Raw genomic sequence first — 19,594 nt, forward strand, 5'->3', positions numbered from 1 at the left:
AAACAATTTTATGTTTGGAAAGAATGACGGTTCAAAGAATTGTGTAACTGACAAGTGATCCTTACAACTGAATCAATCATTGATCTGAGTCACGTCGCCGTCTCATTCATGCGCCATTCTTGATTCAGTGAAACGGCCCTAACATGCTGGGCAGAAGCCCTGAACTGAGATACATATTCAACGGATTTCACTGCATCAATATTCCTTTGCTGGAGTCCGTTGAAGAGAATGTCACAACGAGGCAGGACTTTATTTTAACAAAATGTAGCCAGAAGACGAAATCTCCGTCTTGCAGGAAACCTTTGAGCCTCATAGCCTTGTTTATTGTCTTCTAATTATTACTATCATCACCAATGACATTTTCCACCCACAAAACTTTCCTTCTGGTATTTGTGTATAGCTGTTACGCTCAGTGATTTGAAATTCCACCGGATTGACTGAGGACAAGTAGGAACACGTTTCTTCACTATATCGTCAAGAACGGCTGTGTGTTTAGGAGACTGGGAAAAAAAGGGTACAAATTCCTTCCAAGTTGCTGAAGAAGATCCGCATTTGCTTATTCATGTCACACAACGTTTAACAATTAAATTTAACTGATGTGCGTAACAGTGAATGAAGCAGCATTTTTATACACCTCTTTAATCCTGATTTGAACTCCACTTTTGGGGCCACTCTTAAAAACAGCAGCAGCGTCGTAACACTGAGCTCTCAGTTTCTCAGGTGTTACACTTACGTTCATTTTCTCTAGCTTGCTGAGAACAGCCTGAGTTACATCTTCTGCAGTGCGACTTCTTGGTCGTACAAAGGAAATAAATCTACCGTTAAGTTGCCCCAGCAACTCATCGCGAATTATTTCGACCAGTTTGACAAATTTTCACAGTCAGTGGTTTCGTTCACTCCGATAGCAAGGAAATATGTCTTCGACAGTTCATTCCTGATCAGATTTAGGCATATCTAGTAAATTAAATCCAACAGTTCATTTTGAATTGTTTTGGAGAGGCCTAAGGAAACCCGATTTTCTGATTTTTCGATATGCTGCTTCAAGACGCCGTAGAGTTCTGCCATCAGATCAACTAGTTCTCGAAAAATTCCTGGGTTCTTGGAATTTTCTGTTTCGTCATGGCGCCTTAAGGCCAGGTCGAATTTGCCGCACAATTTAATGCAGTCTATCAGTTTACTCAGGATATACCGGTTTTTGAGACTTTTCATTGTATGTGTTTACGTTAGGGCGGTAAGCACTATCTAGTTGTCACATAATGTCCACTTTCCTTAGCACTGAAAAGTTCAATAAAACCATTTACATGTTTTTCACAAGAATCGTGTTTTCTCACCTTTGCGTGAAAACTTTTTTAAGTCTGTAGTACCAACCTCAGTCCAGGCACTATCACTTCTGTTTATCACGAGACAGGCGAAACAGAAAAATGCGTATTTCACTTCACAACCGCACAACCACTGAGCTGCACTTTACATTGTTGCGTTAAAATGTCGTTTATACCCTTGCCGGGATTTACACTGTTTTTGTTCTTGATTGATTTTCGGATCTGAGCTTTCACTTTTATCCTATCGGCATGCTCCAAATTTCTACCTAATAAATTACACGGCTAATTCATACTCGTGAAACGCTGCAGTTACTCGTAAGATAGTATAGCTCACTTCACTCACGCACAGTACCCCCAAAGAAAAGAAACACAACCACAAAAATAAAGCACATTTACAGCGAACACAATTAGCAAGCAAGGAAACTACGAGGTGCATTCAAGTTCTAAGGCCTCCGATTTTTTTTCTCCGGACTGGAAAGAAATAGAAACATGCCCTTTTTTTTAAAATGAGGCCGCGTTCATTGTCAATATGTCCCAGAGATGGCAGCACCGTACAGCAGATGGAATTTTACCGCCAGTGGCGAGAATGAGAACTGTTTTAAATACTTAAAATGGCGACGTTTTCCTTACTTGAACAGCGTGCAATCATTCGTTTTCTGAATTTGTGTGGTGTGAAACTAATTGAAATTCATCGACAGTTGAAGGAGACATGTGGTGATGGAGTTATGGATGTGTCAAAAGTGCGTTTGTGGGTGCGACAGTTTAATGAAGGCAGAACATTGTGTGACAACAAACCGAAACAACCTCGGGCTCGCAGAAGCCGGTCTGACGACATGATCGAGAAAGTGGAGAGAATTGTTTTGGGGGATCGCCGAATGACTGTTGTACAGATCGCCTCCAGAGTTGGCATTTCTGTGGGTTCTGTGCACACAATCCTGCATGACGACCTGAAAAGGCGAAAAGTGTCATCCAGGTGGGTGCCACAAATGCTGACGGATGACCACACGGCTGCCCGTGTGACATGTTGCCAAGCAATGTTGACGCGCATCGACAGCATGAATGGGACTTCCTTTTCGTCGGTTGTGACAATGGATCAGACATTGATGCCATTTTCAATCCAGAAACAAAGCGCCAGTCAGCTCAATGGAAGCATACAGATTCACCGCCACCAAAACAATTTCGGGTAACCACCAGTGCTGAAAAAATGATGGTGTCCATGTTCTGGGACAGCGAGGGCGTAATCCTTACCCATTGCGTTCCAAAGGGCACTACGGTAACAGGTGCATCCTACAAAAATGTTTTAAAGAACAAATTCCTTCCTGCACTGCAACAAAAACGTCCGGGAAGGGCTGCGCGTGTGCTGTTTCACCTAGACAACGCACCCGCACATCGAGCTAACGTTACGCAACAGTTTCTTCGTGATAACAACTTTGAAGTGATTCCTCATGCTCCCAACTCACCTGACCTGGCTCCTACTGACTTTTGCCTTTTTCCAACAATGAAAGACACTCTCCGTGGCCGCACATTCACCAGCCATGCTGCTATTGCCTCAGCGGTTTTCCAGTGGTCAAAACAGACTCCTAAAGAAGCCTTCGCCGCTGCCATGGAATCATGGCGTCAGCATTGTGAAAAACGTGTACGTCTGTAGGGCGATTACGTCGAGAAGTAACGCCAGTTTCATCGATTTCGGGTGAGTAGTTAATTAGAAAAAAAATCGGAGGCCTTTGAACTTGAATGCACCTCGTAAAGTAACGGATCATATTTCGCGCGCTTTGTTCTACTAACCCTTCATCAAACTGTCGTTATAATCGGTTCATCTTAAGAATAAACGAAATGTAAGCACTACACTACGTATTCTTCCGCGTTTGTTGGAACCCCATTGGATTTCCGTTTTACATGGGACTGCACCAAAGCTGTCTCGAGTACTGTCACGTACGATAATAAGGGTACGTCGTGGGCTGTGCGTTACGCGCACACCGACTTAGCGATAATACGGGACAACGGCTTTACCGGCACATTTAACTTGGACAGCACTGGCCGGTCAGCTGGTACAGCTAGCCTGCAGTGACGTGGCCAGCTGCTGTTCACTTGTCAAAAGCGACGAGGAGAGGAACAATACAGCTCCGAATGTCATTTAATTTTTAAGCTGAATGAAATAATACGCTGCAAATCTCCTATGATACGCTCCTTAGACGACTAGACGAAAACCGCAATACGTTATCGTTTTTAGGTAACGCAAAGGGTAATTTTTCTGCATAAGCTGTGTGTAACGTAAGAAAGTATTGAAGGATTTCACCGTATAGTTAAATATTGAAGCCACTGAAGCTATTACTTACAATCAGTTGTCTGGTAATGTCTTAGCTCCTTCCTTATCGGAATCCGAGAAATACCTTTCTATTCTGGAAGAGTCACCTGCTACGTTGATAACGAGCTTATCAATAACAGAATCCACGAAGCCAACCAGGCGTAACATTTTCTCTTCTTCTTTATGACGAGCCGTTATACATACCGCCAGCTTTCGGCAGTGACGTGTGAGAAAGCTGCTTGCGTTAAGTTACAGTACGACTGGCAGCTTAGTCTTTGTTACTTCTCGGGCCAAATCCCGCAGCTTGGCTCCATATCAGTTCTGTTGGGTTCATATTGTTTGTAATGGTACAGTAAAAAATGTAACAATGCAGCATTCGTGTGATGTGCACGATGCTGGGAAAATGATTATTCTTTATGTTTCTACGATACTTATCTACCTCTGTGGTGTAAAACGATGGACATAGTCCAAATAAAGAGGATTCGGTTTTTCATTTTTGCTTTAAAAAATTAAATTGTTATGTTTTCTTAAACAAGTTCTATGAAGTCTTGCAGAAAACATCGATAATTAAGAATTTGTATTCGAAATGGAAACAGGAATTTCGCGTCCATTATGTAATTAGAAACAAGACGTGCATTATACATAAAAAATGATGATGAGTTTTATAATTACGAGATGTAGGTATTTCACATTGAACGAGGGGAAAAAATACGACGCTGGGGAGATTTTAATCAGCTCACTATTAACCTCAATTGGTTCACATACTATTACGGTAGCAACTGCGCTACACATTCAAGGTGGGTTTGTGTATCAACTGCATTATATACAACACTAGGAAAACTTCAGAGCCGAAAATCTCCGTAAATTTATGGAAAACATTAAGAACAGCCTATTTCTCGGCACTTTTTAACCGTGTTTGACTACGGAACAGAAATCAGCCTCAGCCATTTTCATGCTGCACATTAACAGCGCGACAATCGGAGCACAACGGTGCAGAAGCTGTGACTGTTCACGATTTTTGAAATAAAAACTACGTAGCTAAAGCGAGATTAACTGTTAATACAGTAGAATATCTTAAAGTTTCATTTAACGTAACTTAGTAATAAGATATCTCATACATAAGTAGGATCTACTTCCAAGAGCGTAACAACACCAGTGTACGTGTTCTATGGCTTCTGACCAATCACTGTCTTATGATGAACGGATACTTATATTACCGCATCATAATGCACTTTGGTGAGAGATTTCCAAACTTGTATTAAAAGTGGCTAGAATAGCCAATGGAAGAACAAAAACAAGTATCTAAAACGATTTCAAAACAATAATAGTGAACGTCGATTAACGCATCAAAGCATAATATACAAGACAGGGATTCGATAGCAAAGTTTTAGCAACTCTGTTCATTCTCATTTGATATAAGCCTCTTGACTGTCGTGACTAAATGCTCAAATGGCTCTGAGTACTACGGGACTTAACATCTCAGGTCATCAGTCCCCTAGAACTTAGAACTACTTAAACCTAACTAACCTAAGAACATCACACACATCCATGCCCGACGCAGGATTCGAACCTGCTACCATAGCGGTCGCGCGGTTCCAAACTGAAGCGCCTAGAACCGCTCGGTCACAACGGCCGGCGAACAAGTGCTGTCAAAACTGAAATACTAAGTGATTTTAGGTCTTTATGTAGATTGTTCTTATTGTTGGTATTCATACTATGTATTGAGTTATTGGTTGGAAATAGTGATTTATTGCTTGCAACAAATTTCATTAAGGAATAATATACTGAGAAGCAGTGGATACAATTCAAAGTTCCTTGAACGGGTTTCTACATGATGTTCTTGAATTTACACCTTAAGTGAGTCTTATTACACGCTAAAAACTTTTGCTCGGTATGACGAGTTACCCCACAATATGATCCCGTATGGCATACTAGAGAGAAAGAAAGGAAGCAGAGTATGCAAGCTTTTATATATATATATATATTTCGTACGTCTGACATCATTCTCATCGCTAGTACAGATTTGTTCAGGAGCTTCAGCAATTCTGTGTTATGCACTTCAAAACTTAATTTATTATCGAGTTGTAATTCCAGAAATTTAACATTGTCAAGCTCTTCAATCTGGATGTCTTCACGTTAAACCAATGCTGGAAGGAAATCTCTTACAGATTCTGAATTGCATATTGTGGGTCTTTTCAAAATTTAATTACACCTTTAGACCATTTATTAATGTCAGTGAAAATTTCATTATCAGCGAATTCTAAATTTGTACTGGACTTGCTACTTACTGCGAATTTTCGGTCTGTTGGGAAAAGAAGTACCGGTAGCCATTTCTGCTCCTCTCAACAATACCAAATACTGCTGTTGCAAAGTAATCTTGTTGATGTCACGCATATGTATTGACGTTTTCTTCCGTCTCGAAGATATTATTTAGCCTCAGCGGCTGTTCTGTGTTAGTTCGCTTAAAATGCTCAATAAATAAACTAAATTAAAGTCGAAATTAGTGCAAGTGGCTTTACTTTTGAGATGTTTGAAATATCAAAAAAAGAAAAAGAAAATAGTTTAGGAAGAGAGGCGTCTGTCACTAATTGTTATGCAGTACTTCTCATGAAAATACAACATGAGGAAAGATGTATTCTGTAAGGGAGGAAACAGTGTCAGTCGAAGCTTCCTGGGAAATGACGTCAAAATGTCGTGTCTTCCATGAATACTCGATAGCAGTCGACAAATAAAGAACTCCGGAGACGTCGTTTTTACTTACGTATTTCACTGTTTTTGTATTTTAACTTAAGTTACGTCTTGTGACACCATGTCGTTTCACGGCAACTGTGCATTTAGCATTAATCGTAAACATGTCACTTTCGATACGATTTGTTAGAAGTAAATTTCTGTGACACATCGCCGGTAAAAGCTTTCAGGAGATTGTAGGATGAAAGGCAGTGTCAGACGTTGTGTGACTACACTGCACTATAGTGGATAAAGACATGTGGTTATCAACTCGAAAGGAGCAGGTTTGGGTCCTGCTATTTTCAAATATTTTTAGACACCAACGCATTTGTAAAATATTCTGGTACTTTCTTATTAATTTAATTGAAGTAAGTTGTTTAATATTTGGTGTTATACACATCTCTGCCTGTCTGTCTGTCTGTCTGTGTTGAGTTTATTCGACTTTTTGACCATGCCAGGGAACGGGGATGAACAAATTCTAAGAACAGTAGTCTGAACCCCATCCACATTAACTGGCAAAATTGCGAAGGTAACGCGAAAGTGAGTGTTAAAAAATGTGCTAATACAAGTAGGTTCATATATTCACCAACATATATGGATGTGATACTAGAGTTGTGTGACAAGTTCCGGTTTTTCTTTTTTTAAAGACTGAAGTGTACACTTTGCAACAAATTACCTTGTTTCTTTTTATGCCAAGGCAATTACACACGTATTTAAATTCTACAAGCACAATTTTTGTAGTGCACGTGTTAATATTGCATTGCATTACTAAGGTGTGGTGGCCATGTAATATTCTGTAAGCATAACTAGAAGATGTTTATAGTATAGATTTTGTTCCACGAATGAATCAGCAGACAAAGTATAATTAATTGGAATACAACGGAAGGCTTTATTATTTATCTTCGATTAACTACACATTTGTCCTCCTGAACTGACATCAAAATAAAAGAATTACTTTGGCAGGAAAAGAAATAAGGCAATTTCTTGCAAAGTATACACATGAGCCTGATTGGAAAACAAAGATGTGACTTGTTCACTGGTCTATAACCTACAAGTCATTTCCATTTCTGCATTAAGAATATAAAATGTTAGTTGTGACATCCTGACACAAGGGGAGTCCACCACGTAACCTTTACTGTAATATTGAAAACAGCAACCACTCTCATCAGTTCCATTCACAGCACAGAGCAGACGCAACATTACTTTCACGTCACAGTGGGACTAAATAGAATTATTGTCCCTAGCTGCTGGTATCATATCAACACGATCACAGTGCTGTATTGTTAAAGGGGATGCCTCACCACTTCACTACTGAGCTCAGAATAACCTACAAATGCCCCCCCCCCCCTCCCACCGCTCATCCCCACTCACATACCTTATTTCCGTAAAAGTCTATGCCACCACGAAAGTCTACGGCGGTTGGAAAATGTGCTGGACAAGTGCACCTCATTCTGATGTCACTTTCCAGTAACATTTGAGTGGTACAGGCTTCTCCCATTCTGAATAAAATAAAATAGAATAGAATATTTAACCTTTGAACATGTTTACATGTAATTTGTGTCATTATATGTTTTATAACTTACGGTGATTGTACAACAAAATAGAGCAGAGTCAGTTCTCTAATTTTATTGTTTTTAATTAATCCTTCTACCTGATTCCATATAAATTCAGAGGTTTAAAATTTTTCAGTTAAACTTAGACCAAAATTTTAAATCTCAGTAGGCTAACTGATGTTACTTTCCACAATTTTGAGGTTCAGGGCCCTACTTACTCATGAGTTGAGAGTAACAGTCAACAAACAATGAACAAAATTTGCATTTTTAAAATTTTTTCGTAGTGGTCATTAAGACGGAAGTACACATTATTGATGTTGCCAAGAGTGTTCTAAAACCTGTTTTCAAATTCTGGACTCTACTTATACATCAGTACCTCTCTGAAAAGTATGTTGTTCATATAATTCAACAACACTTAATGAGATGTGTTTCTTTCAACATTTTACTGTAGGCATAGAGTACCCCACTTGCCCCCCCCCCTCGGTAATGTGCATTGTGGAAAATGCCTTGATACTGCTAGGATTAATTATGATTGACAGCTGTCCCAAATAAATTCGCTGACTGAATACCTTAGCATCAGCTGTATTAATTACAGATGTAGTACCTACTGGTGTCATGAAAATTTGTGCTTGACCGGGACCGGGACCGGGACCCGAACCCAAATTTCCTGACAACCGCAAGTGGTTGCATTAACCACTTGGTCTACCCTGCATGCCTTCCTGACCGACCCAAACTTCTACACGTCACACTGTCAACATACCCGTATCATAGTCCCTTGCACTCATACTTAATGGTCATAGCCTCGTTCTCACAGGCACATGAATACGGGGTAAAGCTGTAAGCATTAAATGATGAATTTAGGGGACTACTGTATAGGAACGTGGACAGTGTGGCACATGGAAGTTTGGGTCGGTCTGCGAGGCATGCACGGATAGTCGAAGTGGTTAAGGTGACTGCCCGCGATAAGCAGGAAATCCACGATCGGGTCCCGGTCTGGCACAAATTTGTGTGTGTCACCAGTAGGTAGTGTATCTAGTACAGCTGATGCCAAGATATTCGTGGTCAGAGAATTTATTTCAGTCAGTTTATTGTTGACACACTCCCTAAACCAATTTTATATCATTTTTTTCCTTTTCTTTCTCTCCTTGCACACTAATTGTACTGGGTACACGTATAAAATTATTATTTCAGATATATGGAGAACGCAAAAAAGTACTCCAGGCTGTTCCACGACCGACCGGAAAAGCCTCTGGATACGGCGATCAACTCCATAGAGTACGTACTGCGCCACGGTGGGGCGCGCCATATGCGGTCTGCGGCTCTGGACCTGACGTGGTACCAGTACCTGCTGCTAGATGTCATCCTCTTCCTGCTGGCGTGCGCAGCAGCAGCTGTAGCGGCAGCAGTCGTGGCAGTGAAGGTCATTGTGAGGCTTATTTCCAGCAAGAGTGGCTCAGCCTCAAAGAAGGGGAAAGGAGCTAAGAAGGATTAGAAGCTGTCAAGTTGAGGTCCCAGGGACTGTAACAAGCTGTAGGATGGATCAAAGTGAAGTCTGCCAGCTGCAGGCAGAGTAATTAGAGAGGAAATGAGACACCAATGTTCAATATTTATTTATTTTTCTTGGAACAGAAACTACCTCTTGATATAAAAAGCGGACACAAAATAAAGTGGTACAAGAATACTTTATGTTCGTCTCAAATATCAAAGAAAACCATGGAGTGACCTAATGCAGACTGTTCACTAATTAACAATTGTTAAAAAAAAATACTTTTCGTATTTTCTACTTACTTACAGAAGTTTTGTATGTAATTACGTTTTTTTACTACATAACTGAGATTGTTTTAGGTGCTATGTACAATATTCAAAAAGTGAAAACACTAGAATATTACAATAAAAATATAAACCAACATTTTAAAATAATCTGTTATTTTCTTTTCTCAAATGTTCCATAAATCACAATGTCTTTATGCAACTATCCATACATTGTTTTATCTGTCGAAAGCTCTTATAATAAACTTATCTCTACAGCTGAGATGAAGCTAGAGGGCTGGTTCTCATAGTAGAAGTGGTGATTCAAATCTTGGTAGTGAGTGAAAACTACTTACGCTCTAGGAAGAAAGGTAGTAGTACACAATTCTAGGTGGTAGTGTACAATTCTTGATGTCTAACTACACACTAGTAACCCGGGTAAAATCCAAAACTTGTCACAGTGTCTAACAGAGAGAATGCACGTGACAACAGACGATGATCGCCAAAAGGAAGGGGAAGTTAATGTTTGTGGCTCCTTTGGTGCTTCTGGAGAAGAGTATACTATGTGCCGACGTTGGGTCTGACTCTGACTCTGCCACTCCGAAATTTATATGTAACGATGGATTACAAATATTTTAGAGACTCTTGGTTCTTAAAATGGTGTGGAGTTTCTGGATTGATTGTTTGTAATGAATCACAGAAAGCGGAATAATGTTGTTATAAAATACTGTATTACAAAATGAAAATGCAACATGAACATGTGTACACAGATAACTGTTCACAGCAAGCTCCAAATACCAAATACAATCTCCTCACAGGAGCTCAATTGCTGGTGAGGTCCACACAGTGCCCCTCCTCCAGGCTCTTTCTTCTGGCAGAAGAACTGAAGAGGTAGGAAAAGGACTGGAGAGGATTAGGATCGATTAATTGAGAGGAAGGTTACAGTACTAAACGGTGAGGGCATTAGTCCTGCAAATCCGAAGCAGAAGGGAGAGGGTGTGCTAAAAGTAGACGGATCCAATCAGAGGAGTCAAACTATAAAAATGAGGAAGTTAAGACACATGCAGGAGAAGGTAAAAAAACGGTAGTCAAAATATAAAAACTGGGAAAACAGAGGGGTAAAAGATTGGTCTTTGCAAGGGGGAGTGGTCATTGATCCCGGACTGAGAAAACATGAAGAGAGGCCCCAACCACAACCACCGTGCCCCTGCTCCAGGAGAGAAGCAAAACCTTATATCTGAAAATATAAACCACTTTATGGACCAGTTCAGCCATCCATTAATCTTCTGCTAATAATAAATTTAGGGATTATGAAAGAGTATACTTAGTAGGGAGTGCAAAAAGAAGGGAACATTACACCAATGTATGGGATACTGTCAGTCTGGCTCCACAACCATATTGTGTGGGTAGTTGGTTATGCAAGAGGAAACAATGATACCACACATACAAGACTTTGTGCAAGTACTTAGCGGAGCACGCATCTTCAGTGTCTCGGACTGCCGCAAGGCATACTTACAGATACCAATGGAACAGCGTGACATACCAAAGACAGTAGTCATAACACCTTTTGGCCTGTACGAATTCTGTTACATGCCTTATGGTCTCATAAACGAGGCCCAGCCTTGGCAGCGTTTTATAGACTCACTCCTGTTTAACTGCACATATTGCTACGCACACCTCAAAGACACACTAATTTTTTCCCCCTCCGACAGGGAACATGAACTCCACCCGGCCACGATACAGGACTTACTGACACGTAACGGAGTCGAGATCAATAATGACAAGTCACAACTCCGCTGCAACACTGTCACCTTTCTGGGGTACACCGTCTCTTCAGATGGTATAGGCCCCCCGCAGGAGTGGTTTGACTGCATTTGTGATCTACCTCTCCCAGTGTCGTTTTGTGAATTATGCCGGTTTTTAGGAACTGTCAGTTTCTACCGTTGTAACCTGCCGATGGCGGCAGCAATTCAAGCCCCTTTGACTGATGCATTGGCCGGGAAACAAATCTCTGGCAGTTGCCGAGTACAGTGGTCTGACAACATGGCAAGAGCTTTTGAAGACTTTAAATCAGCATTAGCACGTGGTGTCACTCTCGCCCACCCTTTGCCAGATGCCTGCATCTCTATTACAGCGAGTGCAAGTGATTTTGCAATAGGTGCAGTCCTCCAACAGCATGTCAATGACACGACACAACCACTCCGGTTTTTTTCCAAAAAACTATCAACAGCTCAACGTAAATGGTCAGCATTTGACAGAGAATTGCTTGCTGTTTATGAAGCTGTAAAATATTTCTTCACAGACATCGAAGGAAGGAATATAACAATTTTCAGACACCATCGCCCCCTCGCGGAGGCTATCCATAGCCCACTGATGACCTTCCCCCACATAGGTTTCGCAATTGGACTTAATTTGCCAATACACAACTGACATCCGTTACATTCGAGGGTCAGAAAATGTGGTGGCTGACTACCTATCACTTATCACTGCAATTTCGTCCGCCATTAATTTCTACGAATTGGCCCACTTACAGGACAGTGACAAAGAATTGCACAACCTCTGACAGGACCCAGATACCTCCCTTCATATCGTTTCATGTAACCTACCGGGCTCGGCCACGCCACTGTGGTGTGATACATCCATGGGCACCACCCGGCCTATTGTTCCCCCTGTGCTGCGTCGCCAAGTGTTCCCTACGTTACATAACCTGGCACATCCTGGTGCTAAGGCTACTACGCACCTGGTTACAGAATGCATTGTGTGGCCAGATGTGAAGAGGGATTGTCGTACTTGGGCTCGTGCTTGTTTCCAGTGCCAGCACAGCAAAGTCGGCAGGCACACACAACTCAGTCTAGGTAAATTTGACATCCTGAAAGGCCTCTTCCAACATGTACATGTGGACCTCATAGGACCGAAACCTGTGTCTGATGGTTTCAGGTATATCCTGTCCATCGTTGACCGCATTATACGTTAGGTGGAGGCAATACCCCTGCAGGACATCACAGTGGATTCTGTAGCACACGCATTCGTACCATCCTGGATAGCTCGATTTGGCTGCCCTACATCCATCACCACCGACCAGGGAAGACAGTTTGAATCCCTGTTGTTTGACAAACTCTTCATCCTCTGTGGGGCCGATAGATTCTGCACTACGGCTTACCACCCTCAGAGCGGTGGACTGGTCGAGTGGTGCCACAGGACTCTGAAAGCAGCACTCATGTGCCACGGTGGTGAGTGGTGCAACGCCCTTCCCTTGGTTATGCTAGGAATATGCACGGCTCACAACACAGACCTCCAGGCTACACTCGCAGAGCTCCTGTACGGCGAGACCCTAGTTCTCCCCGCAGAGTTCGTCAATGACAAAGCAATCGCCAATCTATCCCACCTCCCCTCGCTAGTTTAGCGTGTCCGGACACACTTAGCCGCGATCCGCACACCTCCTTCATGATCACATACCCATCCACGGGTATTCCTGCATGCAGAACTGGACTCTTGCGAGTTCGTTATGTTACGGGGTGACACAGTCAAACCGGCATTACAGCCACCTTACTTTGGCCTGCATCAGGTAGTCTCTCGCATGGACAATACTATGGACATCCTAGTCAGTGGCTGCCAGCAGACAGTTTCCTTCCAACGCATGAAACCAGCCTGGACGATCGAGGAACCTGTACCACACCCCCTCGAGTAAAGGGTTCTTCCATCAGGTAATGACCCCAATCTCACACAGACTGCCCACTCCCCTGTGCCTCACCATTATCATATGTGCACCAAGCCTACACCTGTGGGCAACTCAGTGGTTAGGTATGACAATACTCTACCCTTGTTTCAAACAGGCACTGCGTGTGACAATCCACAACCTCAGGCTCAACCACATGTTGCGTGGGACATCACCCCATCCCAAGTGTTGGTACCCAATCCCCCACAGAGTGTTCCAGTGTTTCTCCTGAACTACGTTACTTTTCCCCCCCACCCCACCTAGTGCCCTCTACACGCACTGTCAATGAAATTCGCATCTCAATAAACTCCTCTGATTGCCAAAGTGACGAGCTTTCCTTGCAGCTCCACGAGGGATCCATCTTCATCCTCCGCATAAGGGAAACTTCACGTGGGTCCACACCCACGTCACATATCACCATCCCGCGCACAGTCCCTATTCCAAATGGGGTGGATACAGCTGCCATAGCTGCAACGTTCAGCATCGATGGGATGCTCAAGATTCGCATCCCCCTCTCCGCCTGTACTGCAACGACGACATCTTCTGTGCCAGTCCAGTTCACACATGCAGGTCGACCAGTCTTCCCCCCCCCCCCCCCCTCCACTGGATGGTGGACTATACGAGTGCTAGTTCACCCTGCACAGACAGTATGGACTCTTAGCATACACTGATATCAACCAGTGAGCATCCCACAACTCCACTACACAAGAAGAGACCCACGTCCTTCCCCCAGTGCTCCACACTCCCAGCATGGGGGGGGGGGGGGAGGGGGAGGGGCCTGTGGCGACAGTCTACCGCCAGTAACTCCACCAGCGAAGTGCAGAGTAAATAGTAAATGGTCTCTGGAGAGACAAGATTCTTTGGGCGTCCTGTCTACTACTTGACTGAGTGATGTGCATGTCATGAATTTCTGCATTGTTTTTCTTGTGATTTCTGTAATTATATGAACGTTAGTAAAAGTGTCTTATCATAATAAGTTGGAGTGCATGGTCTGTCGGTATGGCCAAAATGTTTATGGTAATAAGGATATAGAAGCTAAATAAATTTCCATTCTTGAACACCACACCAAAGAAGGATCAATTGAAATTACATGTATTGTACTCCACAGTAGTGGTCTTAAGTTACCAAAGCATAAAGTGATTGGAGTATATAGGCCACCAAATGCTGATATAATGTCGTTTATGGATAAACTTAGTAGTGTTGTTGGTCAGGCCAGTTCTAATGACCTTACTATATTAGGTGACTTTAATATAGATGCAAACTCAAATAGTATAGTAAACTTGAAACTGTACTGATCTCATATAATCTTGTAAATATAGTGAACTCTGACACCAGGATGACAGACACATGTTCCACTACAATAGATTATGCTGTAATCAACAAATATGTTATAGATAAGGTAAATTACAGTAACTTACATTTTCTTTGTTCTGACCACTTCTGTCAGGTGATAGAATACAAAAATTCAGTTGTGCCTAAAATAACAAAAATTGTGCTACAGAAACAAATGCTGAATACCTCAAACATTAATGCTCTTAAAGACAAACTAGCGAATGAGAAATGGGATTTATGTGGAGACTTCGACATTCATATTGGAGAAAGTAATGATAAAGAAAGAGCTTTCATGAACTTAGTATGCAGCTATGGGCTATTTGTAGGAAACTCTCTACCAACAGGTGCAGCTATTTGTCTTGACACAATTGTAACAAATCTAAATAGTTGGGACCACAAAGTAAGTGTGGTTGATCCTATACTAGCAGATCACCATGCAGTAATCATGAAATTATGGACAAACTCATTAAGTACACAACAAATTCCCAGCTGGCATTCAAATTATGTATTCAGAAATAGAGTTATTACAAAGAAAAGCTTAGATGATTTCAAAACTACAGTGTCTTCTATAGATTGGCACCAAATTATTTATGAATTGCCACCAAATTATGCATTCAATCACATGTTCCAGACCCTTAAAGTGAAATTTGATGAACATTTCCTAGTAAAACCCAAGAGATATTCAAATGCTAAATAAAATGTTGACAAAAAACTAACAAAGTAAAGATGTGGTATACTCCTAGACTAGCCAAAATAAAATGTATTGTCCAAGTACTAAATGACAATGTCATAGCTTCTAAAGATATAGATATTAAGGATAGACTGTACTCTAGTTATTTACAGACCAAAAGGATCTACAGAAAGGAAGTAGAAAAAGCAAAGAAGGAAAGCAGTGCCAGATTTATTGAAGAAGCTCACAACCCTTGAAAAGCAGCATGGGACCTGGTTAATGAGCACAGGAAACAGCCCACCTCTTGCTCTAATTCTTGCAGTCCAGATGAGTTTAACGACTATTTTATAAAAAATAGTGGAAAACACAGTGTATGAAATTCCTGACTTTGAAATAGATCCTGCAGCTGCTGTGAAATTTGAGAATAAATCCAGCATGGTAATGTGTAAGAGAGTGTATCCAAAAGAAATAATAAAAATTGTAAAAATCTACAACTCTTCAGGGAGCCCTGATATTTATGGCATTTCCTGTACTATGTTAAAAACTATAATCAGTGAAATTGCACAGCCATTAGCAATAGTAATAAATAAAAGCCTCCGTGCAGGGGAACTTCCAGACCTCCTGAAAGGAGCACGCACAGTGCCTGTTTACAAAAAAGGCAGCCCACATGAATTGTCAAGCTACAGGCCCATATCTATAATACCAGTACTAGCGAAGGTAATGGAATCTATAACGAAAGAAACTATTAAGTTACTTTGAAGGAAATAGTCTCTTTTATGATGCACAACATTGCTTTTGGAACGGCAGGTCAATAACAACAGCTGTACTTGACTTAGTTACAAACATAAATCAAGGTTTTGAAGACAAAGGTCTATAGCACTAGTACTCTGTGACCTTAGTAAGGCATCTGACTGCATCCCACTTAAGGCCATGCTCAGAAAGCTGAAAAATATATTGTACAGGGGGATCTGTACTGCAGACTCTTGAAACTATCAAATGCACACATACAAAAAAGGTAAATGGGTTTTGTAAGTCAGCTCCTCAAACACAGTTTCTATCTATCACATACACGTTGGATTTTTAGTGTATAGCTATATAGAAGCTTTGATATTTGCAGTTGATCATATTCCAAACAGCTAGAAGTAAAAATGGACGTCTTCATGGTAACATAGTCATGGAGTGATATTTTGTGAGAATCAGTAGGCTTAAAGCTGTATTTAAGACAGTTAATGTCAGCACACCACCTGCACTGTAATCATGTGTCTTTTAGCAAATGTAAGAATTCGCTTCGGCAAGTAGCATTGTGTTTTTCAAGGTCGACATCTGGAAGAAGAGGAGTATGTGATCAAGCAGACACCTCATGGATTCTCTCGGGCTAGTTGGGGGGAAACAGAATGACTATTGGATGCTAATGAAGCCTGGTAGAATAAGCGAGCCTTGTGCATATACACGTAAAATATCGAAAAATATGGGAAATAAATATATAAAGAAGGGCAAAAATCCAGACACAGAATAGTTATACAGATTATCATAACTGGAAATGTAGTGATGTGCAATAGGAAAACCATATGTCATTTGATAAGAGACAAACATGTTTGTAAAAAACGTATTCGTTGTACGTTGATACCAAAACTTCCTGAAGTTGTAAAAGTGGTCTGTGTAAAGCTAATGAGAATAAGTGAAGGACCACTGGTCTTTTATCTTCCTCCCGTGTCATCGCCTTTTATCGTTTGGAGCACCAGCGGAAGAGATGTAAGTTTCGTAATCGTCAATATTTGTGATCGATATAGATTATTTAAATATATCTGTTGTGTCGCCTCCGTCACTGATTCAAGCCACTACCGCGTGTCTTAATCACTTATGTTGTAATTTCCACACGTTACAGCTTAACGTAGGTGGGGATGGTGCTGTTATGTTCGGCCACTAACGATCGGACATAATTAGTCTCCAGTCGTTAATTACTTTTTAATTAGACATTTCAGACCCTACGGATACAATTGTGTAAATTAACTTTTACTGTCTCTCAGCTGCAATGGAAGTATTTTTTCTGTATGGCAACCTGAGGTAAACAATTGTCAATGTTCAGCCTTCTCCAGATATTACCCTGTATAACCGAATATTGTTACTGTTATTTCGCGTGGTAATTATGGAGTGACAATTTTACTATTTATTAGAATACAGAATATTTCGTAATTAGGTATTTTAGTCCATAAAATGAAGCAAAGTGTGCAAATTACGTTTTCAAAACGGGAACATACCAGGGTTCGAACTTCAATAGTGCCAACTATTTATTTACAGCTCGTACAAAATAGATACTGACCTTCAAAGTAGTCACCAGCATTGTGTATAACACGTTGGCAGCAAAGTGGAAGTCGTAGGATACTCTTAGCAGTGCCAGTTGTGTTCACAGTTCGAGCGGCGCGGTCTATTGCCCGACGAATTTGTAGCAGTTCTGGAGCGAGTGCCGTGAAGTGTTTCCTTCAGTTTAGAAATCGAACTCACGAGGGCTTAAGTCAGAGGAAGGCAGTAGGTCGTATAGCACTTTGCAGTCCCATCAGTCAAACAAATCAGTAACAAGATCAAAACTGTATGCCAGACCAAGATACGAACTCGGGACCTTTGCCTTTCGCGGACAAGTGCTCTACCATCTGAGCTACCCAAGCACGACTCACGCCCCGTCCTCACAGCTTTACTTCCGCCAGTACCTCGCCTCTTACCTTCCAAACTTCACAGAAGCACTCCTGCGAACCTTGCAGGACTAGCTCTCCTGAAAGAAAGGATATTGCGAAGACATGGCTTAGCCACGGCTTGGCGGAGGTTTTCAGAATGAGATTTTCACTCTGCAGCGGAGTGTGCGCTGATATGAAACTTCCTGGCAGATTAAAACTGAGTGCCGGACCGAGACTCGATCTCGGGACCTATGCCTTTCGCGGAAAAGTGCTCTACCATCTGAGCTACCCAAGCACGACTCACGCCCCGTCCTCAGAGCTTTACTTCCGCCAGTACCTCGTCTCCTACCTTCAGGAGTGCTAGTCCTGCAAGGTTCGCAGGAGAGCTTCTGTAACGTTTGGAATGTAAGAGGCGAGGTACTGGCGGAAGTAAACCTGTGAGTGAAAGGCAAAGGTCCCGAGTTCGAGTCTCGGTTCGGCACACAGTTTTAATCTGCCAGGAAGTTTCATATCAGCGCACACTCCGCTGCAGGGTGAAAATGCCATTCTGGAAATCAGTGACAGCTTGCGATGTACGTGTTTGAGCATTGTCCTGCAAAATGATGGTCAAGTCCTGCAGAAATTGTTATCACTTCTGTCAGTAAGCTGGTCGTAGGTTGTGTTCCAAAAATGAACAGCAGGAAAAACTTCACGGCATTCACTTCAGAACCGCTACAAATTCGTCGGGCAATAGATTGCGCTGCTCGAACTGTCAACACAACTGGCACTGCTAAGAGTACCCTACGACTTGCACATTGCTGGCAAGGGTTTATACACAATGCTGATGACTACTTTGAAGGTCAGTATCTATTTTGTACGAGCTGTAAATAAATAGTTGTCACTATTAAAATTCCAACCCTCGTATTTTTGCATAAATGGCTCAAATGGCTCTGTGCACTATGGGACTCAACATCTGAGGTCACCAGTCCCCTAGAACTTAGAACTACTTAAACCTAACTAACCTAAGGACATCACACACATCTATGCCCGTGGCAGGATTCGAACCTGCGACCGTAGCAGCAGCGCGGTTCCAGACTGAAGCGCCTAGAACCGCTCGGCCACACCGGCCGGCTTTTGCATAAACGTTGCATCTGAAATCATTAACAACATCACCTAACGAGCATTAGCACATAAAGAAAAATGTACCGTCTTCCAGAAAAAAAATTCAAATCTGAAACGGTTAAGTGTCCGGACCTCCCTGTGATGTTTATTCCGATCGTTTCTCAGTTATGTGCAATGATTTTCGGTTAAGACTGTGCCCGTCTGATAGGTTTCCGTTTCCGAACAGTGACATCTGCCAGCGTGCTTAGTGGCCTAATACCACGCAGATCTGAAAACAAACTGCAGGAGGCTGGATTTATGTAGGGTAAAACTGTCGTATAAAGGCAGCCAAGTTCCCTGTGACGCACGACATTGTGCTCTTCTTAGTAAAATTATACGTCCTCAATGGACGCTGCCTGCATGTCACGGCTGGTCTATTACACAAAAGTTGTACCATTTGCAAATTGTTAAACGC

At 41.9% G+C, this 19,594-nt stretch overlaps 1 protein-coding gene across 4 annotated transcripts in view; it reads left to right on the forward strand.

The window, feature by feature from the left end:
• LOC126419783 (UDP-glucosyltransferase 2-like) overlaps nt 1–19,594 on the forward strand; it is a 335,883-nt gene that overhangs the window by 71,284 nt on the left and 245,005 nt on the right. For 2 of the 4 annotated variants that reach the window (XM_050086968.1, XM_050086964.1), the window contains exon 6: nt 9,096–9,324. The exons of 1 other annotated variant lie outside the window; for it this stretch is intronic. In XM_050086968.1, the coding sequence (XP_049942925.1) occupies nt 9,096–9,324 (229 nt within the window). Of the gene's footprint in view, nt 1–9,095; nt 9,746–19,594 lie in introns of those variants that run through there. One more of the 4 variants, XM_050086966.1, reaches the window with a different exon arrangement.

This window comes from Schistocerca serialis, chromosome 9 (assembly GCF_023864345.2).
Source record: "Schistocerca serialis cubense isolate TAMUIC-IGC-003099 chromosome 9, iqSchSeri2.2, whole genome shotgun sequence".
NCBI classification, from domain to species: Eukaryota; Metazoa; Arthropoda; class Insecta; order Orthoptera; family Acrididae; genus Schistocerca; species Schistocerca serialis.